This window comes from Spermophilus citellus (assembly GCF_964194105.1).
Source record: "Spermophilus citellus genome assembly, chromosome: 3".
NCBI classification, from domain to species: domain Eukaryota; kingdom Metazoa; phylum Chordata; class Mammalia; order Rodentia; family Sciuridae; genus Spermophilus; species Spermophilus citellus.
The window spans coordinates 156,489,260-156,514,201 of record NC_138184.1 but is presented as its reverse complement, the minus strand read 5'-3'; the positions used below and the strand labels follow the sequence as shown (position 1 = coordinate 156,514,201).

The 24,942-nt window shown below is 33.2% G+C and overlaps 1 protein-coding gene across 1 annotated transcript in view; it reads right to left on the bottom strand.

The window, feature by feature from the left end:
• Positions 1–24,942, bottom strand: part of DGKB (diacylglycerol kinase beta) — a 680,640-nt gene that overhangs the window by 268,892 nt on the left and 386,806 nt on the right. The window contains exon 21 of the mRNA XM_081286832.1: positions 4,568–4,632. Within this exon, the coding sequence (XP_081142958.1) occupies positions 4,568–4,632 (65 nt within the window). The remainder of the gene's footprint in view (positions 1–4,567; positions 4,633–24,942) is intronic.

Here is a 24,942-nt window from a genome sequence, read left to right as displayed (position 1 = left end):
GTGTTGAAGTGGAAGTAAAAGAGATGTTCATTCCCCAGACCTTTAACTGGGTCATAATCACCAGTGCTAGTGACTGGGTCACTAATAAGTCCATACTACTTCTATTTTATATTATGTCTACTTGGCTTCAAGTTAGGTAGAGGCCATTTGGATACCCTCCCCAGATAAACTGACGCCACTAGCAGCACCAACCTAAGGGGCAATAAAGAATGGGGAAAGGGGTGGAAATGCAAAGGAAGGGGAAGGTGCATCCCAGGCCACAAGGCTTGATCAGAGACTGAGAATTAAATTTGAGCCTATCAAGGTCTGCAATCTGTCCTTGGCAGTACTGAACAAATACAGAATTTTTATCTAACATCTTTGGCTCTATGAAGAAGTCCAGTGTCTTCATTTACAAACCACTGGACCTTAGTGTCCAGCACAGGGCAACGCTAAGGGTACAGGTTCAAGAAATGAGATGAATGGCTGATACCCATGAGACCTTCAGGTTTGACTCAGGAATTGCCTGAAAAGTCTTTCTTCCTTGACACATCCTTTAGTTTTCTTTGTGCTCCTCACAATTGGTCAATATAGCCCTGGTGCTATTTGCATTGTGGGCTCAAAAATTCTTGGTTGAATGAATATAAACTTGCAGATGACTATCTGAGCGGTTGCCAGGTCAAGTGTTCTCTCTTTCTGGAATATCCTTCACTCTTCATTCACCTGATCAGTTTATTCTAATGTTTGAGTGGTTACCAAATGTTACACTCTCTTAATGGGCTCATGGGTTTCCTTCTCCAAAAAGCCTTTCTGACTTCTTCTCTAGGAACTCCTCTTCACAGTGGTACCTTGTCCTATGTGCACCTCTCAGCCTCAAGACCAAGATGGTGCCTTGAGCACAAGAACCAATCCTGTTTAACCTCTCTGTGGCTATTACCTGGCAGAGCATGATACGGGACTGGGTTCAGGCAACGAGTATAAAAGGCATCATCTCTCTTGGAAGAAATACACCTCTGGAGAAGATAGATCCTGCATGGCATTCCAGCTTGCCAACTGACAAAAGCTACCTTCTTTTCTATTAGGTTGCATATTAATTAAATGTCCTACCAAATCCAGAAATAAGGTTCTATACTATCACACTGAATTTCCAAGGTAGTCTTTATCTCTTCATTATCTCTTCAACCTTTTGTGGAGACAGTAGGGCAGGACAGGCCTCTTAATATATAGTATTTGTTAATTCATATTCCTGAGTTAAATGGAAAAAGGAGATGAGGTTAAAGCAGTATTCTAGGGTTTTTTTTTCCCCTCCAGTCTAATGTCCTCCTCTTTCTCCACCCCAAAGTAACCCAGAAAGCAGTGAGTAAGAGAAGATCAAAGTATTGATATTTTGTTTGGCAAGTGAAAATATAAGACATTAGGAGTTAAAAAATATAAGTAAGGCTGGGAATAAAGGGAGGTAATACAAGGTGATACATTTCCAGGCTGGAAATTACTTCATGAAAGACTTGAAGAAGCACAGGAGTTATGCCAATGGGTACTCCAAAGGATTTTCCAGAGGATGTACCAATTGTAGAAAAGATACTTTGTAGCAATTTATGAAAGAGACTAAAGAAGGCAGAATTCATCGGCCTGTCTCTCTATCTCCCATTTCCCATTAGTCAAATTTTACCCATGAGTATGCCCCCATACTTCTAGATTCCCAGCCGTTACTTGGAATTAGAGATCAAATGCCTTGTGGTGGGACATTCCATCCAACTCTGGAGATGGCAGGAAGAGGCAGAAACTTGGCACATGGTTATTGGGAATTTGATGCAGCCCAGGCACAGTCAAATACTTTTTTTTTTTGGTCTCATTTTCCAGAAGCAGAAACATGGCATAATGATCAAAGACCTTTCCTAAGTTTACATGGCTAGTAAGAGGTAAATTCTATATTTGAACAAAATCTGGATCTGGAAACTGTAAGAACAATAAAAATAACTTGGATTCTATGTAGTAAGGAAAAAGAGTCACTAAAAGGTTTAAACCTGGGATTTACATGAAATAATATCTTTTTAATAAAGTTCCCAATCTCCACTGTGCTCCATCTTCCCATCTATCTAACCCTGGCAACAGCAGGTGGCTCCAGAGAGGTGAGGGCATTCAGGGCATTTTTTTTCTTTTATTACTATTTTGACTAGTGAATATATGGAAACAACTTTCTTTTTTAATATTTATTTTTTTTAGTTATAGGTGGACACAATGTCTTTATTTTACTTTATGTGGAGTTGAGGATCGAACCCAGTGCCTCCTATATGCTAAGCCAGAGCTCTATCTCTGAGCCACAACTCCAGCCCTAAGGGCAATTTTTGAGGGTTTTGAGGGCTTCCAGACTGAGACCAGAGCTTCATTTAGGCTTCAATACTACATTTTAGTCTTTGTTTCACCTAAGTCTATATATATGTCAAAATGAAGAGCTTATCAAACTCAGAAAGCATCTGGTTAGAGAAGCCAAAATGAGAGGAATTGGTTATTGACCTAAGGACTGGGAGCATGAGAACCATGTATGTGTCTACTGTGGGTCAGGGGTCCATGTATGCTGGCCTTTGCTGATGAATTATTTGATATTGCCTGAGATGGCCAGGTATCATAAATTGTTTCACCACATCAATGTCATCCATATCTAGTATGTTTTCACATATATTATCCAAGCTCTTCAGAATGAAAGACCATAGCCTAACTTTCATACCTGCATATACGGGATGGATGGAGTGGTACACTATCTACTTCTGGCTCACTATCAGGCTTGCTGCTCCATCTCAGCCTGAATTGAACAACTAACTCATAGGGACTGTGCAGAGGTCCACTTTAGATCAGAAGGGAGAGCAGCCTTGATAGTGCCACAGAAGGATGGTCCAACACCTCTAACTCTGGCATTCTTTGAATTCACCATGGAATGTGTCACTGTATATCCTTACAGAAGTCATTATCTGTCTTTGATTTCAATATTCTCTGTAACCTATTTATATGCAAGATTTACTCATGTGTCAAATTTACAAGGAAGTTTCAATGAGGTAAAGTTCACATCCTATGAAAATATTGAGGTATACAAACACATTATTGTAAATATCATATAATCATATATTGGGCAGTGAGGAATGTTATAAATTAATGCTATCAAGAATAAAAAGTGAAATGGACATATGTGAAAAATGGAGTCTTTATTATTAAGAAGAATTAAAATTATTCAGCAGAAAGGAACTCATTAGCTTATGACACATGAGGGAGGGTCATCAATGTTGGCAATCTTATATATAGGATTTGATTATCAGATAAATGCACTGATGTATCTCTTTATGTTTTCAATTGTCTCCCTCTGATAACCCCCAATTCCATTTCTCTCACTCCAGAATTACAAAACTTTTCTGAATCCTTCTAAAGACATAATGTGCACTTATCAATAACCATATATGAATTCTTCTATTGCCTTTAAAACAAAAATTACAGCTTTTTGAACTCTGAGATAACAATAAAACTATAAGTTCATGATTTATGATTTCTAAGGTAAGAAACAAAATGATATCTAAGGTAAAGTACAATAAATAAGAACTTATTTGTTTTAATAAAACACTTAGGCAAATTTAATGAAAACTCTGATACAACTTCACTAATCATGCAATTTTTTTACTAGGATAATATAAAGTAGTATGCTTAAGTGTACAGTTTAAAAAGATCTAAAATAATTTTGAAAGTATGTCTTAATAGCATTTATTTATTACTAATCTACATGGAAAAATTACTTTAATATACTAGGGTATGACAAATTTGAAATAAACAGAAGAATTTCCAGGTGGCAGTTATCTAATGAATTGCGTGGAATATTCTTGGCCAATTGTCAGCTTCGCCAAGTACAGAGAAAACAACCTTTTGTTTTGAACATTATTGTATAAAATCACTCAAGTATTTATACAGAAATACTGCTTATCATTTTGTAACTTTATGAAATGAATAGAGTGTAAATGAATGTAACCTGGAGTAGAAGACACTTTACTTTTTCTGCCTCATTTTCTAGGGGAGTGAGGTTAAGAGAGACATATTTCCTCTAGCATGGAGCCAATACAGAGCCAATGATTTCTCTACTCCTTTGAGTAACTACAAACATTTATTGTCTAAATTTTGAAAGGGAAAATGTTTGCCAATTGGTATTATGAGAAAACTTATTTTATGTCAAGGCTTTCCTCTGTGAACAAAAACTCTTTAAGACAATTTATACTGGCATTGATGTTTCTGTTACTTTGCATTTAATTGAGGCCTACACGGAACCAAGAGTCCAAAGACTAGAAGATTTTTAACATTCCTTTGGACTTTTCCTTGGGATTAAAGATGATCACCATTTACATACTAAGCCATGTAAAGGTTACACGAATGTCTTACCTTAATAAATTATTACTGTCAATATTTATAGCATATAAGAGTGGAATTAAACCTAAAAAGAAAAATTCATCTAATTTATACTTTCAACCATTATATATAAAATGTTTTTAACAAAGAGATCATTTATTGTGACACAATTTGATTACCATACTTGTAATTTCTTCCTTTGTTACCTTACCTACTATTGAATTTCTCTGGGTGTTTTTCTCTCATGATGTGGAATCTGTGTGCAATGGAGGCATCCTAAAGGGAGAAATGGGGAAAAAAACAGAATAGTTTATAATCCTATTATCCTACAGAAGTATAAATTTTAAATGATCAATATTTTAAATTCAAAATAGTTTTGTCAAGATGTTCTAAAATTGACATGTAATCTATGTCAAACCTGAACAAGTGTGATTTATGCTATCATGTCATGATTGGTTACTGGTCATCTTTACATCTAGGAGTTGATTTCTATTTGTTTTATATATCTCCTTTAAAATATCTAATTTTGGTACCAGACTCACAGTATGTTTAAGATAGCACATAAAGTCATAAATCTCAAATAGTAGTTGAAAGTATTGATAAAGAACAGTTAAAAGGACAGCCTAATTGGGAAAATGATGGTAGAAAAGCTCCTACTTCTTTGAGTGGGTACAAAGATAGTATGAGGGTGCTGGTCTAGTAGAGGCAACTGTAATACTTGACTTCAAAGTCAAGTCCTTGGTGTTCAATTAATAACTGTTCAGACCACAAGAAGTTTTCTGAACCATTTTGCTTAATGGTAAAAAGCAACAAAGAGAAAGACTTATTTCTGGAGAACTGGTAACAGGTATAACTCATCTCTGAAACCCTAAGTGTAACAGTTCTGAACCCCAATAGGTGTTTTTTACTATCAAGAAATCCTTAGGGTTTTTTTTTAATAAAAATTACAACGAATGTGTGAGGTTGGTGGGATATTGTGATTCAAACTTTTCAAGGGTCCATTCTGACATTAATGAGTTAAACCTATCATATCAAGTGAGATATTTTCCTATTCTTCATCCACATGATTAATCACTCAAATGAGAAACTAATATATTTACCAGTCATCTCAATAGAAAAGAGCTATTGTTGTGATTAAATGTTATTTTGTCTCATAGTGAAGTTAAAGAAAAAGATCCAACACAAAGGAATAAAGAAGTTGTGTATTTAAGAGAATCTTGAAAACACTAGTCAAGGATTAAAAATCTAATGAATGAAATGAAAAGGCTCATGTGCTTACTCATGCATAGTAAAGCATGAGGCCCAACAAGAGAGGGACCAATGCCCAATGCAGATGGCAGAGAGTTGCTTATCCCTGCAAGAAAGGGCTAACAATCATTTTTTTTTTCTGAATAAACATTTTACTTTCTAAAAATTGTCAAATGTTTTAATTAATCCATAAATGAAAGAACTCAAGGATATAGGCAGATGAGTATAGAAACAAAACCTTTAAAAGTCACCCCAAAATTTCTCTATGTTTTAGTTTTTCAACATACAACTTTGTTAAAAAAAAACAAGGTCAAGTTCCTGGTTTGCTAGGAAGTAGGAATATGAAAACATGGCTCATGTTTATTGATCCAATAGCTCTCAAACCTAGTCACAGAATTTCTCTTTAGAATTCTAAGTCATAATCATATTATAGATTATGAAGTTATCTTACTGTGGTATGAAATTGTAGAAAAATCTGAACTGAGCTACTTGTAATATACATGTGGCATGATTATTTCATTAATTAAAAAAAAAACTTTATCCCTACTCTGGTGCAAAATCAATTTGGAATGCCTTCTAACTAAATGTATACATCAGCAGATCACTTAAACAAAAGCACAGTAATGTGAATCAAAGACTGAAAATGAATGATCAATATTGGTTACTCATAGGAAGAATATCATTGAATTTTCTCTTGTTTGAATTATTTGTTTCTGCTAATTTGGAGAAACAAATTTATACAAATGGATTATGTAGTATAATTTTCTTTACAAGTGTATATTTTTGCAATAATAAAAAAAATCATTCTTTCTACAGCAACATAAACAGGATAGAGAAAGGGAGAGAGGAGTAGAGACAAGGAGAGACATATAAAAAGAACTAGACTAGACTTACAATGGAGTACACTAATATGGACCATTAGGACACCAAATAACCAGAGATGAACTTAATATTGGCTCTAAATCCAAGACACTCAGGCAATGGATCATTCATTCAGTAAAAAAGAGGGCAAAATAAAAACTAGTGTGAAACACTGGCAGGCCTTTTCCGTGTTGAATGGGTTCCACCACAAAGAGAGTTCTGGCTTTGCTGACTATAGAATTGATAGGAATAATGACAGCAGGTGTTCATTTGGATGAGAATTCAAAGTCACAAGGGACCTTGTCACTTTGGCATTACTCCAAGGGGCTTCAAAGAGTTCTGCCAAATGCTGTAAACTTACTGAACAGTCATATTTCAGGGATACTTAGGATTCTCTATCCAGAAACCAAATAAGAAAGAACAAAAATGACATTTTTAAATAAATTGTGCCCTTCCTGTCTTTATGTGGTATAGCTTTCAGGGAACAGAAACTAAATCAGCATTACTTCCACTTCCTAAAATGACACTGAATTCAGTTAGACTTCCCTACTCTAAGCCTTGCAACTTTGAGCAAACTGTTTATTCATGGAGAGTCAGTGCTTTCTTATATTGAAGAGAAAATAATATACCTTATAACTACCTTGATGGAGACTAAATGAGATTATTCTATATCATGACTGGAACAGTGATTTGTAAGGCAGACGCTCACTTATTTTATAAACAAGATTTTTCTGGAATGCAAAAGGAGGTGCTAAAACATGCTTAAACAACATAATTTTCAAATATGTTTACTGACACTTAAATTGGTTTTATTATTTCCTGAAACTTTTAATAGTTTTAAATTTTTTTAAATCACATCTAAGAAGTAACAATTTTCAAAAAGCAAAACATAAACTCATGTTATTTAAGCAGAAAATTTCAGAGTAAATTCAAAAGATATTCTTACATATGAACCAATACATATAAATATTCATATATAAAAGAATCAGCTTTTTAATCATATCTATCCCAAGTGCTTTTGCTCTTCTGAAAATTGTTTTCTTCTTATATGGGATAAAATTGCCATAAATCTTCAAGGTTCCATTTTAGGATATTAATTTGAAGTAAATGATAATTTTCTGTGGATTATATGTTTTAAATTGGGAGACTATTCTGTAAGTGATGATATATTTGAGCATATAGTGACAGAATATTATCAATTCTAAAGACTTTATTAAAATGTGAAATATATTTCACCAAACTTTTTCCATGGGTACTCTCTTTTATTCTGTTTAAAGAAATTTTCACAAGTATGTTCACAAAACTTGCAAATACATTGTTTTAATGTTAGAATATTAGATAATTGTACCAATTAAAAGTCTTCTAATTTCATACCATTTTAGGATACAATATAAATTTACAAATAGGTACCATCAAAGAGGTTATTCCAAAATAACAACTGTAGAATTAAAAATTAATTCTTGAATTTTATATGAGTTTCTGTTGTTGAAATGATTCAGCTCTTCCTTGATTATGGGGAGATAAATTCCAAATTTTCCCTGTATGCAAGCTTTTTATCCCCCCAAAATTGTAACTTTCTAAAATGTTTCAAAACTGAAGCTTTCTGGTCCTCTATTTATTGAGTTTTTTTTTTTTTTTTGTTTTTTGTTTTTTTTTTTTGAGAGGGGTAACCAGGGATTGAATTCTGGGGCACTCAACCTCTGAGCCACATCCCCAGCCGTATTTTGTAGTTTATTTAGAGACAGTGTTTTACTGAGATGCTTAGTACCTCGCTTTTGCTGAGGCTGGCTTGGAACTTGCCATTCTCCTGCCTCAGATTCCCTAGCTGCTGGGATTACAAATGTGTGTCACTGTGCCTAGCACATTGACTATTTCATTAAAGATTTCCAGTGATATATTTTTCTTTTTTGAGCTATTATTAATACAAAAAACCCAACAATTTAAGTGTGTAATTTGATAAGTTTTGACAAAGTAATAACCACCATCCTATCATATGCTATATATACATTTTTATTTCTTCTCATGTGATATACCTACTAATGTTCATTGTCTGATTCAATGGTGTATATTAAACTGACTGGATTCATGAGATAGCTCTATATTTTACTGAATATTTGACCTTGAAAAGTCTGCTTAGACTATCAATGCTCCCATTTACCTATCTTAAAATAAGAATAATACTAATAATCCTTGATTTTTAGATATAATGCTAATACCTGGAGATAGATAGAACTGTGCATAGCATGGAGAGAGAAAGAAAATAAATGCTAGCTGTTATCATTATTGAAATATACTGATTATGATTTTGAGACTCATATTATTTTTCTTTGGTTTATAGATACTGTAAATTAAATTCCATAATTCTAAAGATGGAGCTCTTTGGAAAAGTTGTGTTTTAATATTCAATATTTTGTGGATTTTAGAAGGATTATACTATGCATATATTATAAATTATTTAACAAACCTAAAAGGATCAGAAACAGTATGCTGTAATTAAATTTCACATAAATATTTCTGCACTGTACATATGAATATTGACTCAGGGAAAGATAGATTGGCATTACAAAGAGGAGGTCAGTTCAGCTTATATTTCTGCCAAAGACACTAAGAAAATTTTGGTTTTCAAAGCTTTGTTAGACTCTGAACTTTTAGATAAGAGTTGCAATGCCATAATATATTTTTCATATGCAATTAACAATCTTTGCTCACCTGATAATCTTTATCTGGGTATGATATTTCCAGAAGTCACTGTTTTTGCCTCTTAAGATTTTACTTAAGAAAATGATTAGAATAATCACAAGTGACATTAATTAACAGGTAGGTTTTATCAGATATTGATTATATGAGATTCTGCCTTAATGAATCAGAGTTATTTTTTCATGCTTTACAACAGTTAATAACACATGGAAATTATTTATTTCTTAAAGTTTTTAAAGAATTTATTTGTGAATTGTTGGCTTAGTAATTTTTTGGACTAATTGACATTTTAGTTTTCTTAATTTCTCTCCCTATTTATATTTTCTATGTCTACATAAATTAATTAAAATGCCATTTTTGTGATCTTATCTGTGGTGGGCTGAATGGTGGTTCTCCAAAGATATTGGGTCCTAATCTTGGGAACTTGGTAGATTGTTTGCAGATGATATCAAGTTCATGACTGATATTTCTTGGGAATTGTGACTGTTTCTACCTGCACTAATTATTTTGGAATAGAAATAGCCATAACTATTATATTTGTTCGACCACTATATTTTAAAAGCCGATCATTCATTTTCTAGTTTCATAGGTCCACAAATAGAGAGGGATTTTACCCCCAAATGAATTATACCAACTCTCAGTTATGTTTAATGTAAATGATGAGGTTTGGCACTTTGAGCTGATGATATTTAGATGAGATTTTTCTGTTTCATTTGATGTTGGAAAGGACTGAGACAAGTGAACACACTGGGATGGAGTAAACACATTCTGTATACAGGCAGGCATGAATCTGGGTGTGAGAGGATAGACAGGGGTAGGAAGAAAAGTGATTCTTAAATATATTACATACTAATTCCTAGAAACTGAAAATGTTACCTCGCATGGTACTATGGCTTGAATACAGTTTGTTTCCTAGGAAAGTCATGTTGGAATTTACTTCCTCAATGCTCTAGTCTTTGGAGATGGGGCTTCAGGTAAGGTATTGGGGTCTTGGGGATGGAGCCCTCATGAGTGGATTAGTGTTGCTGTCATAAGAATGGGTTTATTATTGTGGGATTTTGGTCCCCTTTTCCTCATATTTACATCCTGGTTTGCATTTTGCTTTGCACCATGAGTGGTAGTACATGAGTTCCTTACTAAATATTAACATCATGCCTGTGGAATTTCCAGCCCACAGGGCTGTGAAACAAAATAAACCCCTTTTCTTCATAAATTACCCAGTGTTAGACATGCTGTTATAGCAATAGAAAAATAGACAAAGATATATGGTAAACATTTTGCAAGTATTATTAAATTAAGTATCATGAGTTGAGAAGATTATCCTGGGTTATTGGGATCAAAATATCTTCACAAGTTTTCTTACAAGAGAGAGAGAGAAGAAAATTGGACAGAAGAGGAACTCCATGTGCCTTTATCAGAATTGACTGGAGTGATACATCCATGGTACATCCACTCAAGAAACGAAGAAAACCACCAAAAGCTAAATCTTTTATGGAATTTCTTCTCCCCTACAGCGTCTTGAGGAAACACAAACTTTCTGAAACTTTGATTTCAGCCCAGTGACACTAAATTTATATTTGTGTTCTCTTAAACTGAGAGAGAATAAATGTCTATTGTGCTAAGCCACAAAATTTTGTGATAATTTGTTATAGAAGGCATAAAAAGCTTACATACCATTTAGATTTTTTGAGAAAAGCATTATCTTATCTTTTAATTTTTTTCTGAACCCAGTGTTGTCCCTATTCTCACAATTATAATTTTTATTAGCTTTGCACATAATATGATATTTCTAATTTATAATTTAGCAAACAAGAACATAAGCTAATTAGAATTGGGCTTGCAAGGTCTATAAGTCAACTCCATGAAGTAGGCACTAAGAACTAAAACAGCAAAATCCTAGAAAGGAAGAAATATTTGTTTATAAAAGAAAGACTTACTGTAACCCCCAGGTAATACTGCTGGTAATCTATTTAGCATGCATTAAAGGTCTTTTAAAATACCATAGAATAGATCAAGAATAAAATGATAACAGTTATATGCACTATGAACAAAACATATCTTTTTAACAGATGATAAATATTAGGAAGAAAGAATTCAAAGGTGCCCCGCTGACTGGCAGACTTACACCAGAGACAAGGCTCTGCACAGGCCCTGGACCAGGACCACTTCGCTGACCCACAGACCCACTCTGAAGCCCAGGCTCAGTCCTAGGACCGCCCTCACCGACTTGTGCAGAACCTAGGCCAAGGTTAGTATCAGAACCCCTTGTCGACCAGCAGACCCATGCTAGAGCCCAGGCCTCAGCCCAGGACTGCCTCACATACCAGCAGACCCACACCAGAGCACAGGCCTAGCACACCTCCACTTTGGGACACTGCAGCCATTGCCATATCCCTCCCCATGCAGTAGCCTCCACTTTGGGACAACAGAAAGGGCATGAAGGTAGCTGCATCTCTGAACAGGCAGACCACCCTTTCAGCCACATCTTTGAAAGTGGTTGAAGCATCTTGGGACACCCCTACTACTATATTGAGTTACCTTCGCTATTGCAACTACCATCTTTAGTTCCAGTAGCATTTATCATGGGACACCAGCCAGGGTCTAGAAGCCCAACACCAAGATGAGGTACAGTTAACCTGCAGGAAAACTACAGGTAAAAACTGTAATATCTCAGATCTGCACTGTAAGAAAGGAGGACAAATAGCCAACATGAAAACACAGGGAGAAAAGTGCCCCCAAATCCAAGATACTACAATAAGAGAATCCACGGAAAGCGCAGTTGATGAAATGTCAGAGAAGAAGTTCAAAATATACATAATTAAAATGATCTACAAATTAAAGAATGCTTTAAGTAGCAAATACAAGCAAAAATTGACCACTCCAACAAAGACACAAGAGAACAAATACAGGCGACCATTGATCTCACCAACAGAGAGATAAGGGAGCAAATACAGACAATCAATGACCACACCAACAAAGAGATAAGGGAGCAAATACAGGTAGCCAGGTAGCAAAAGATTACTTCAAGAAAGAGATAGAGATTCTAAAATTAAACAACAACAACAACAACAACAACAAAAAAAAACAGAAATCATGGAAATGAAGGAAACAATAAACCAAATTAAAAACTCAATAGAAAGCATAACCAACAGACTAGATCACTTGGAAGACAGAACTTCAGATAACGAAGATAAAATATACAATCTTGAAAATGATGTTGACAGCAGTGAAGATGGTAAGAAATCATGATCAGAATACCCAAGAATTATGGGATAAAACATCCAAGGACCAAGTCTAAGATTTATTGCGATAGAGGAAGGCACGGAGATTCAAACCAATGGAAAGCACAATCTCTTCAATGAACTAATATCGGAAAATTTCCCAAACATGAAGAACAAAATGGAAAACCAGATACAAGAGGCTTACACCAAGGCACATTAGAATGAAAATTCGTAGCATACAGAATAAGGATAGAATCTTAAAGGTAGCAAAAAAGAGGAATCAGATCTCGTAGAGGGGGAGATCAATTTGTATCAGCAAATTTTTCAACCGAGAACCTCAAAGCCAGGAGATCTGGAACAACATATACCAAGCTCTGAAAGAAAATGTATGACAACCAAGAATCTTATATCCAGCAAAACTGAGCTTCAGATTTGATGATAAAATAAAAACCTTTCATGATAAACAAAAGTTAAAGGAATTGAACAGCAAGAAAGCCTGCACTAAGAGCATTCTCAGCAAAATATTCCAGGAGGAAATGAAAAACAGCAAAGGGAGGAACTATACTAAAGGAAAGGCCAATTAAAGGAGAAACCATGTCAAGTTAAAAACCAAAAATAAAACAAAATAACCGGAATACAAATCATACTTTAATAATAAACCAGAACGTGAATGGCCTAAACTCATCAATTAAAAGACATGGGCCGACAGATTGGATTAAAAATGCCTTCAAGAGAAGGCATCTATGTATATCGAACAAACCCTTCTCAACTACAAGAATCAAATACACCACAAAACAATTATACTGGGTGACTTTAATACACTTTTCTCACCACTGGATATATCTTCCAAATAAAAACTAAACAAGGAAACTATAGAACTCAATAAAATAATCAGTAATTTAGACTTAACAGGCATACACAGAATATTCCATCCATCAACAAGCACAAGCAAATACACTTTCTTCTCAGCAGCACATGGATACTTCTCCAAAACAGACTATATGTTATGCCACAAAGCAGGTCTTAGCAAATACCCCCCAAAAAGAAAAAAAATAGAGATATTACTCTGTATTCTATCTGACCATAATGGAATGAAACTAGAAAATAATGATAAAAAAAGAAGCTACTCCAACACCTGGATACTAAATAATACACTATTGAATGATGCATGGATAACAGAAGACATCAGGGAGAAGATAAAAAAGTTCTTAGAGGTAAATAAGATCTCTGATACAACTTATCAAGATCTGTGGGACACTATGAAGGCAGTGCTAAGACAAAAGTTCATTGCATTAAGTTCATTCATTAAAAGAAGAAAAAGTCAACAAATAAATGGTGTGACATTACATCTCAAAGCTCTAGAAAAAGAAGAACAAACCAACACCAAAAGTATTAGAAGACAGGAAATAATTAAAATCAGGGTGGGAATCAATGAAATTGAAACAAAAGAAACAATTCAAAAAATTGACAAAAAGCTGGTTCTTTTAAAAAAATAAATAAAATTGACAAGCCCTTAGCCAACCTAAGGAACAGAGAGAGAGAGAAAACACAAATTACTAAAATTTGTGGTGAAAAAGAAAATGCCAAAATAGACACTAGTTTGAAAATTTATGCCCCAGTAAAATAGAAAGCCTCAAAAAACCCAACAAATTTTTAGAGGCATCTGATCAACTGAAACTGAGTCAAGAGAACATACACCATTTAAACAAGGAAATAGAAGACACCATCAAAAGCATACCAACCATGAGAAGCCCAGGACCAGGTGGATTCACAGCTGAGTTCTACAAGACCTACAATGAATGATTAATACCACTACTCTTCAAATCATTTCATGAAATAGAAAAGAAGGGATCTTTTCCAAACTCATTATATGAAGCTACTATCATCCTGCTACCAAAACCAGTCAGACACACATCCATTTCAGAACACTGATGCAAAAATTCTCATTCAAATTCTGGCAAATTACATACAAAAACATATTAAATAAATAGTGTACCATGATCAGGTGGGGTTCATTCCAGGGATGCAAGGATGGTTCAACATAAGGGAATCAATAAATATAATTTATCACATCAATAGACTTAAAGATAAGAATGATAATATTATATCAATGGATACAGAGAAAACATTTAACAAAATACAGCACCCCCTTTCATGTTCAAAACACTTGAAAAACTGGGGATGTAGGAACCTACCTCAACATTGTAAAAGCTATGTATGCTAAATGCAAGGCCAACATCATTCTAAATGGAGAAAAATTGGTAGCATTCCCTCTGAAATCCTGAACAAGATAGATGCACTCTTTCACCATTTCTATTCAACATAGTCCTTGAAACCCTAACCAGAGCAATTAGACAAAAGAAATTAAAGGGATGTGAATAGGAAAAGAAGAACTCAAACTATCATTATTTGCTGATGACATGATTCTTTACTTAGAGGATTTAAAAGACTCTACCAAAAAAACTTCTAAAATTAATAAATGAATTCAGCAAAGTAGCAGCATATAAAATCAATACCCATAATTAAAATGCACTTCTATACATCATTGACAAATCCTCTGAAAGAGAAATTAGGAAAACTATCCCTTTTGCAATAGCCTCAAAAAAATATATAATACTTGGGAATCAACTTAACAAAAGAGGTGAAAAACCTCTACTATGAAAACTATAGAACACTAAAGAAAGAAATTGAAGACCTTAGAAGATGGAACAATCTCCCATGCTCTTGGATAGGTAAAATTGTCAAAGCAGCCATACAGATTCAATGTGATTCCAATTAAAATCCCAATGTCATTCCTTATAGAAATAGAAAAACACATTATGAAACTCATTTGGAAAACTAAGAGACCCAGACTAGCCAAAGCAATTCCTATTAAGAAGTGTGAAACAGAAGGTATCACAATACCAGACCTTAAACTATACTACAAAGGTATAGTAACTAAAATGACATGGTATTTTCACCAAAATAGATTATGTGCACCAGTGGTACACAAATGAAGACTCAGAGACAAACCTACACAAATACAGTTATCTCATACTAGACAAAGGTACCAAAAACATACATTGGAGAATAGGTAACCTCTTCAACAAATGGTGTTGAGAGAACTGAAATCCATATGCAGCAAAATAAAACTAATCCCCCATCTTTCATCAAGTACAAAACTCAAATCAAAGTGAATTAAGGACCTGGGAATTAGACCACAGACCCTATGCCTAATATAGAATAAGGTAGACCCAATAGCTCATATTAAATATGGTTGTTCTTATATGGGTTTTATCCCTTAGTTTGCAGTAAATATATAAGAAAGTTCTTATTATATTGCTTAAACCATAGGGACCAATACATTACTATAATATCCACCTATTTTCTCTAAGTATCGGTTGACTATAAAATATTTAACCAAAACACTTTGTTAAGAAAATCATGGACCTAAATATCTCCCAGGTTCTGTCAGTATCCATTGAATAATATAAAGTTTCAGTGTTTTCTTCAAAATTTCTGAGCTCCTTATAATAGAATTTTTATCTCATAATTTGCATTTTCTTTCTTTATTAGAAAAATGTGACAAATGTATAAATTTAAATAGTTGTAAATTAGATTATAATCATGATATGTGCCTGAGATTTTGCTTTCAAAAAATGTAGGTCAACACCATATATTTTACTTCTTTTTTTTTTTTTTTGAGAGAGAGAGAGAGAGAGAGAGAGAGAGAGAGAGAGAGAGAGAATTTTAATATTTATTTTTTAGTTATCGGCAGACACAACAGCTTTGTTTGTATGTGGTGCTGAGGATCGAACCCGGGCCGCACGCATGCCAGGCGAGCGCGCTACCGCTTAAATATGTTTCAGTGTTTTTCTGATAACTATTATCTTTAGTAATCAAGGTATCATTTTTAGTTAATGCAGAAATGCTGAATCCATTAATTACATTTATGTCTGAGTTTCATTGAGTTACTACAGTAGCTATCCGCCCTTTTAAAAGCTGCAAATGCATTCTGCGATTTCAGCCAATCTGTAAAGAAAGAACTGTTGCTTCTGAATACTAGGAATTTGAAATGTGATATCATGTTTAATAAAGCCAAGCTAGGCATAATGTTTGGGTTTGCAAAATAAATCCAAGTCAAAACCTCAGTCATTGTACTGGGGGTTGGAATGACCAAAGTACAAATGGCAACCAGTAAACTGGGATGCAGTAGCATGAGGAACAGGTACTAAAACAGGCGGCACAGAGGCTGCATTGCCACAAAGGAGGAGGGGAAATGAGACTGAAGAAAACAAAGCAAAAAAAAAAAATTTAATTTACTATTTTTGTAGGAGTGGAAATAGATCTCAATAATGAGAGAAGAAATAAACCTGTATAGGAAACTGATGGTTCCTCTGTAGGATTATACTGGGGTAGGGAATTGAATAGTTTATTAGAACCAGAATTTGAATTAATACAACTTTCACAACATAAGTATGGAAGTAAGGCTTGCTGTAACCTCCATAAAGTCAATAAATGTCAACAGAATCAATGTAGCATTCAAGGATAAGATACAAAGTATAATTGTGTAGTTTTAACCTCATTAATATCCTTAGTAAATTTATGATAGTGTTTTAGATAAAAAAGCCTGGAAATCTAATTGATTTCTGTAACTCAATGTAAGCCATAAAGTTGGAGTAGCCAAAACAAAAAGCCAAAATATATGTTATCTACCTATAAGTATTGTGTAGCCATGTACTGTCTCTAAGAATTACTTCCAAAAATATTCTATTTTATAATAAGAATGATTTCCAAAATATTATTAAATTCTGTTTAAAAAACAATCATATTACTAACTTGGTTGATTTAAATAAGGTATCTCTAAGTGAGGGCACACAGTATATTGATTTAACTCTCCTTTCATCTGGCAGCCATGTGGCTAGCTAATAAACAATTAAATCCTGGATTTCTCAAGTTACTCTCTAAGTGGGAATGGTTATTTAAGTATTGTTCCTTTCCATTTCCTCCACTCATAATCAGCACCACCTTACAGAGCAATATGCATCTATCAAAGATAGAGGGGACAACTTAATAATTTTAGGGTAAAAGCCATTGCTGGGAACCGCAGAAGGCTGAGGGAAGCTGCTGTACCAAACTTGACCAAACTTCCTTTACATGTCCTGCTACCTGGAAAAAGAGGATATAATTTGTAACTCTTGTTTGTAACTCTTCATGAAGCCAGTCACTCCCAACTGAAACACAGACACTAATTCCCTCACCCTCTGAACCTCTGAGAACCTTAATCTAGTGATTCTGCAAAGTCTGCAGTGTGATTTCTATTAAACATTTAATTCAATTATTACTCTGTTTAAAATTACAATACTTTATATTTATGCAGAGTTGTGTGATTTGTAAAGGATCTTCTGATAAATTATATATTTCAACCTTATTAATTTGTGTAAATTAGATATCTGACCTTCTGAAACAGAAGCAGGGCATTCATTAATATTAGAAAGAAAATATCTATATGGGTTTAAATTTGTGTCTTTTCGGAAATGAGGCTGAGTTTAGTCTTTTGATTGCTAATCCATTATTCAAGCTTTTACTTCAACACCTAACCAAGCATCATGGATCCTAAAATAATAAATATTATTCAGAAAATGAGAAGGTGATTATGTTCATAATCCTATTTTTAACCTAATGGTGAGTTTTGTTTAATTAATGATGTAGTTTCTAGGGAGTGTTTGAAAGCAAAATGATGTTATTTGGTTCTTATTAAATAATAAAGAGAATTTGAACTTATTTTGTTCTCAAAAATAAATGTTATTTTAAGTATTATTTTCATGTAATCACAATCCAAAAAGGACTGAATCAGTAAACCAGTAGCATGAGACTATCTTCAGATATTAAGTTATATAACTTCCTTTAGAAGACTTGAGTCCAATATCTCTCAGCAAAAATACCCATATGCCTCAGGGCTTCAAAGAGCATTATAAAAAGTGACCACAGAACTCCCATATCAGTGAACTAGTATCTGAAAGAGAATAAAGACCTATGGTATAATCCGAATAAATAAATAATACTGAATTTGCAAAGACTTCAGAGACAAAAATATTTTCTTCTAATATAAGAATTAAAACCTATTGTAAATTCAGAAAAAAAAAGTTCTAGAAAACAGTAGGAAATTTTGTTCCTGTTAATCTTTGCTTTTACTTTGTCCCTGAAAGAAGCTGCAAGATATTTGTTGTGACTGTCCTATGCATAGGAGAGAAAGGAACAATAGTGCCAACAGCTGTTATTCACTGAAGGAATTGCCCTGTTGCAGGAGAGATGGGGCAGATATAGTCTGAGGCAAATGTGATGGCTATATTGAAAGCCCTGAGAAAAAATCTGAACATAACAATGAAAAAACTCATATATCAGACAGTGCTTTGGTAATGCTGAAAGTATATCCTTAGATATTTCCACCAACATGAAACTTTAGATCTATTTCCTGTGTAAGAACAAGCATTTTACAATTTTGGCCTGTTTGAATATAAATCAATATAGTTGTCACATTTATTAGAGTAACACCAATTGTGGGGTGTACAGAAGTAACGGATATTAGATTCTACTTTAAATTTGAGTTCACACAAATCATAAGCCCTATCCCTCGACTTCATCCCATGAAGTGTTTCTAGAAAGTTCAAAGAAGTAGTGGTCAAAACATCTTAAACTTCTGAATATCAGCCACAAGACTTTCTTAAGAAGTTGCTATATATAATTGGAATTCTATAAAAATTTGTCTTAGTAAATTATTAAGACATTTGGCCCTAAACTGTAATAATATATTCAACTTCCTGCTACTGCCTTCACCCAATGAACTTCACTGTTCTTCTGTTTCTTACAAAGCAAAAGTTTAGATAACATTTAGATGAACTCTATAGAGAGCACAACATGGGGAAGAATTACAGCCCCATTACAGGGTTCCTTGTGAGAGAGAATGCAATTTATCCAGCACACATATTATAGGGCTGTTTCATTGAAAACAGGAAAGTTCAAGCAGGTGGTAGAGGGAAGAGTTGTGTCAAAGTTGGAAAGTCTAGAGGTGATAGAGTTTGAAAGGGAGGGGCAATGTTAATATGAATTTCTGTGTTCCAAGGAAATATGAATACAGATGAAATGTAATATTTGGGTCATCTTCTAGGTTCAAATTTTCTTCAAAATAGGACTTCAAAGGTTATTTCTTTATAAACAGTTCAGGCATTTTATTTATTTATTTTATAGTTTTAAATATTTAAAAATGTTCTATGAAACCTTCTTCTGTAAATATTTATTTTTCATGAAGAAATAGCCTAAGAGAAGAAAAATAAAACAAGATTCTTCTTAGAATAGAATTGAGTATATATAACTTCTGGTTTAGGACTTGCCAATCAAATCTTCTTTCAATAAACGTGTGGGCACTGTTACCATTTGCCATGGTTGAAAGTACAATTTTCCACAGTTGTTCTAGACCTGATGTTTTATGCAGGTCTAAACCTAACTGGGGTCTGACTTGAGTTTTGACTCTGCAAAAGTCCTCTTCATTCAGATTTTCCAAGAGTATTTCACACAGAAACTTTTTGTATTTATTAGGCATTTTCTGCTCTTCTCAAACCTGTACCTACTCTCCTTCCCTGTTCCATGGTTGTGGGGGTTCCCTTCTTCCATTGTAAGACTCGACCCCATCCCATCTACATTTGGATCCTCTGTCTTCTCAATATCTCAGAAACTTCATTAACTTGGGTATATATACTCCTTCTTTTCTGTGTTTTTATCAGCTCCCTCCCTACCGTTTTTTTTTTTTTTTCTAAACCTAAAATTGCTCAGGTACCAATAATCTAAACTAGTTTCCCGTAATCTCCTATGCCTGTAAAACTTTATCACACTCCTCTCCCCTTCACCTAAACTTCTTACAAATAGTGAATAAAATTTGTCTTTTTGTGGGTTCAATATTAGAGAATAAAATAACATTTGAACCATGTGGTAGTATTATGGATGGAAATAAATAGTCTTGTTTATGAAAATTTGAGAGGTAAGTATTGGATTGGGTGACTGATTGCATATAGATTGGTTGAGTAATAATGAAGAGGAAGGGATTGGACAAGGCTCCCTGGATTTTAGCTATCATAACTTCATTAATATGGAGCTTCCAATTCAGATACAATAAAACAGGAAGTTTGGCAGATGACAAAGTCCTACTTGGTCATTTTGAAGCTTGTTGCTTGTTTATCTTTTTATTGAAATGTCACACACACACACACACACACACACACACACACACATATATATTAAACTGTATAAAATGTTAATTAGATACAATTGTTCCACTCACATTCAGGTGAAATAAATAGCACATTTGCATGATTTCCAAAAGTCTAGTTTTTTTTGTTGTATTTTTAAAGATTTCTTAGTGAGCCTTGACTTGAGGTTCGCTAACATTATCAAAGTATGGCATTTATCTGTAAGTATTATGTAAATGTTTGAATGACTGAACATGTAAGGCCTATTTAAGTTATCTCTAACTTATGAACTAGTATGCAACCATGATTATGTCATGGTACATATTAATGTTTAAATAATTAACTAAGAAAAGGAACAGATTAATGGATTTTTGAGAATATTAACAGGCAACATTAATTGGAAAACTATTAGAATCTCAAACAAAAATATATGTAAAAAATAGTGCTACAATACCAACAAAGCAATTATTTCCAGGATTTATTTTTCTGTTGAAAGTTGCCAAAAATAATTTGTTTAGATAAAAAAACAATTAAAACAAAAATATTGAAAAATATGGAATTCTTATATGTAATGGTTAATGATTCAGATTTTGCTACTTTGTTATTACAAAAATGTTGATTCTACCTTAATCTGGCAAAGTTAAATAAGTAACCACTTAATTTTTCATTGGGGGAAAAATGAAATCAAACCAACAATTTCTTCAGAATATAAAAGTCTTTCTTGGAATCTGTTTCCTATCAGCTTCTAGCAGTAGATCCAGAAAAAAATGATTTTCTTTCTTTGAGGTTCTTGAAAGGAATAAGTGAGAAAAAATAGGAGAAAGAGTTGAACTAATAGCTACAATAGAGAATATACTCAATAATGATAGTTATTCCTTTTTCTCATTTTTATGAACTTACAAATGTGAACCATGTCACTGGAAATTAAGAAAATGTCAAATTTCTGACTTCAAAACTATGATATTTTAAGATACCTGTGTTCCATTTTAAATAAATCAATTAAAAGCACTACCTTTTCTTATAAGCTGCATAAATGCGTTGACGATGTGTTTTTCTTAAATAACTAAAATATTTACATTAGTAACTTCATACATTAAAATTTGTTATAGCTATTGAACTTGTGTGTTTTTACCCCTGATTTGTCTGGTATTATTAAAATGTAAGCATTTGAGGATGTGTCATGCATTTGCTTCAAGATCTTGTTAAGTGATACTGGGACACATCCAGCTACTTTGTTGAATTTATTTATGACCTCTCAAAATTTTCTGGTGGAGTTTTGACATGAAAAAATATAGGTTCATGACAGCAAAGAGAGATAATTTAAGTTTTTCTTTTCCTATTCATATGCCTTTCCTTTTCTTGCCTGATTGCTCTGGCTAGAGTTTCAAGGACTATGTTGAATAGGAGTAGTGAAAGCAGCCTGTTCTTGTTTTTAGAGGAAATGCTTTCAGTTTTTCTCCATTCAGAATAATGTTAGTGTTGGGTTTGTTATATATAGCCTTTACAATATTGAGTTAAGTTCCTTCTATTTTTAAAAATGAATGGGTACTTATCCTGTCAAACACTTTTTTCTGTATCTATTGAGATAATCATATGATTCCTGTCCTTAAATTTATTTATATGGTAAATTACATTTATTGATTTGTATTTGTTGAACCAAACTTGCATCCCTGTGATGAAATCCACTTAATCATGATGCACTATCTTTTCAATGTGTTTTTGCATGCAGTTTGCCAATATTATACTAGGAATTTTTGCATTTATGTTCATTAATTTTATTGGTCTGATGTTTTCGTGTGGTTTTGGAATCAGGGTGATACTGGCTTCATAGATTGAGTTGGCAGTGTTCCCTCTTCTATTTCATGGAATAATCTGAGGATGATTGGTAGTAATAGTTCTTTAAAGGTCTAGTAGTACTCAGCTAAGAATCTATCTGGTCCTGGGCTTTTCTTTATTGAAAGCTTTTGATGGCAGCTTCAGTTTCATTACTTGAGATCAATTTGTTTAAATTTTCTGTACTCATGATTGAATTTGGGTAGGTTATATGTCTCTAAGAATTTGTTGATATCTTGAAGATTTTTCTAACTTAGTGGAGTCTAATAGTTTCTGATGATCCTTTCTGGATTTCAGTATGTCTGTAGTGATATTTAATTTTTCATGCCAAAAATCCATCTTCATTCCATTCTTTTCTGCAGCATTCAACTACCAACCCTGATAAAATTTAGTTCAGTATCTGCAGCCTTGTCTTCTCTCTTGATTTTCAATCCCATGTTTCCAAATCCATGCAGTTTTCTTGATAAAAATGTAAACTCAATAGTGTCTTTTCCTTGAAAGTGGGTCATCTTCTTAAAATGTTATTCCCACCAGTGATGCCATTACCCTATTCCTAAGCTAAACAGGCTGAGAGTTAGAGTTATTTCATATTTTTCCCCTTATCTACCATATCTATTATAGACCAATCCTTATTAATTGTAGTTTTTCATTTCCATTTACCTTACATTAGTTTAAGTCTGATCATAACCCAGGTAAACTACTTAGGAAGTTCCAAATGATTCTTCCTGATGATAATCTGCCCCACTACTACCATTCATCCTAAATTCCATGACTTATTTTAATGCAATAGTCTTTCCCATGGAAATTTTAAATATGAGACATAGCTTTTGAAAACTCTGCATCCTCTGGCCATTCTATAAGTATTGCCTCTAGGACCCTACTCACAAGCTTACAAATATTTAAATATAGTATATACATTTCTATTCCCACAATTAATTTACTTCCAATTAACAAACATTTTAATCTGCTACATAATTATAAAATAATTTTACAACTCTAAAAATAATATCCATGTTTATCTCATAAAAGCAATAGGTGCCAAGAAGTTCAAATCCTTTTGATTACTTACCTTCAACAGCAATAAAAAGCAACAATAATAAAATTACATATTTACAGTGCATGGAAAACAGTTAAATTTTCATGGAGATGAAAAAATCAACTATATGTTTGTAGACTGTATGGTACAGTATAACCACAGTCAAATAGCAAAAGGTAAAATCATCTATGTATACTTTCATAGACATAACAATATTTAACATAACCATTTTGAATGCTTAATCAATACGAATTTTAAGAGGCATATTTGTCTAAAGTTGCTATTTGTGATAAAATAGTTTTATATTATTTTTAGCAACAAGGTTCTATGATTAGGCTCAAAATATATGGTCAATTATGTTTACCTTAATAAATTATGGATTATAAATAGTTTTATGTTCCACATTGCTATATGAAGACTAAAAAGAAGAGAGATTAAGTCAACACTTAATCAATAAATGCTAAAAACATACAGCCTTCTAAAGTTTTGGATTTATCCATAAAGAAAACTTCTCACAAACTAAGAAGAAAAAGAATCATCACAGAATTATATATGACATCTGTATATACATTAGAGCAATTAAACTAAAATGTGATCCTAATTGATGTGCCAAAATCCAATAAAAGACAATTATAGCCCAAAAGCCCCATGTTATTTTGGCATCAGTGTATTAGCTTCACTATCTTAAGGGCTTTGGAGGTTGAAAATATACAAAAATGCTCTTCATACAAAATTATTTTAAAAAGTCCTCCTTCATTAAAGGAAAAATAAATAAGTAAGATGTGTTGATTTATGGAAGTTTTTCTTGTGAGAGTATATACTCTGTTATATTAATGTTGAATTTTCGATCCTCCACTATCTATCATTTTATTTTGTATGTTCATGCAGCATTTTGATTTATTAGATGTCTAACTGAAAATGTATGAACTTCATGAAACAATTTTTATTTAATATTTCTAATGGTATAATTTCTTTCTGTTTTGTGCTGATCTTAATTCAGGACACCACAACCCAAAAGAGGTAAAAAATAATCAGTTTTTCAAATACAAAAATTTGAATTTAAACTAATGATTTTCATCTCTTTTCAAATTAACAGCATTTCTAAAAATGGCTTTCACTTATTAAGAATTACAACCACATTAAATTAGTGTTACAAAAAAAATATTATGGGGCACATTGGATTGAAATGTTTTGCCAGGCAAAACCTCATCCATTCTGACATCAATTATGCAAAGTGAGACAAAGTCTGAAAGTGCCTATGAGTTTTTTAAGGTATTCAAAACTACACATTTGTAAAGTACTGCTTTGCTTCCATGATTTAGTTAAATCATTGTATATATTTCAAATTATATGCTGCTCATTTTCTTTAGCAGGAAAAGAAAAACAATTAAAAAATGAAGACACTGAAGTACTATCTAGCGCTACTGATGTTAACAAGCCTAATGGATACATATGACATATGGTTTCA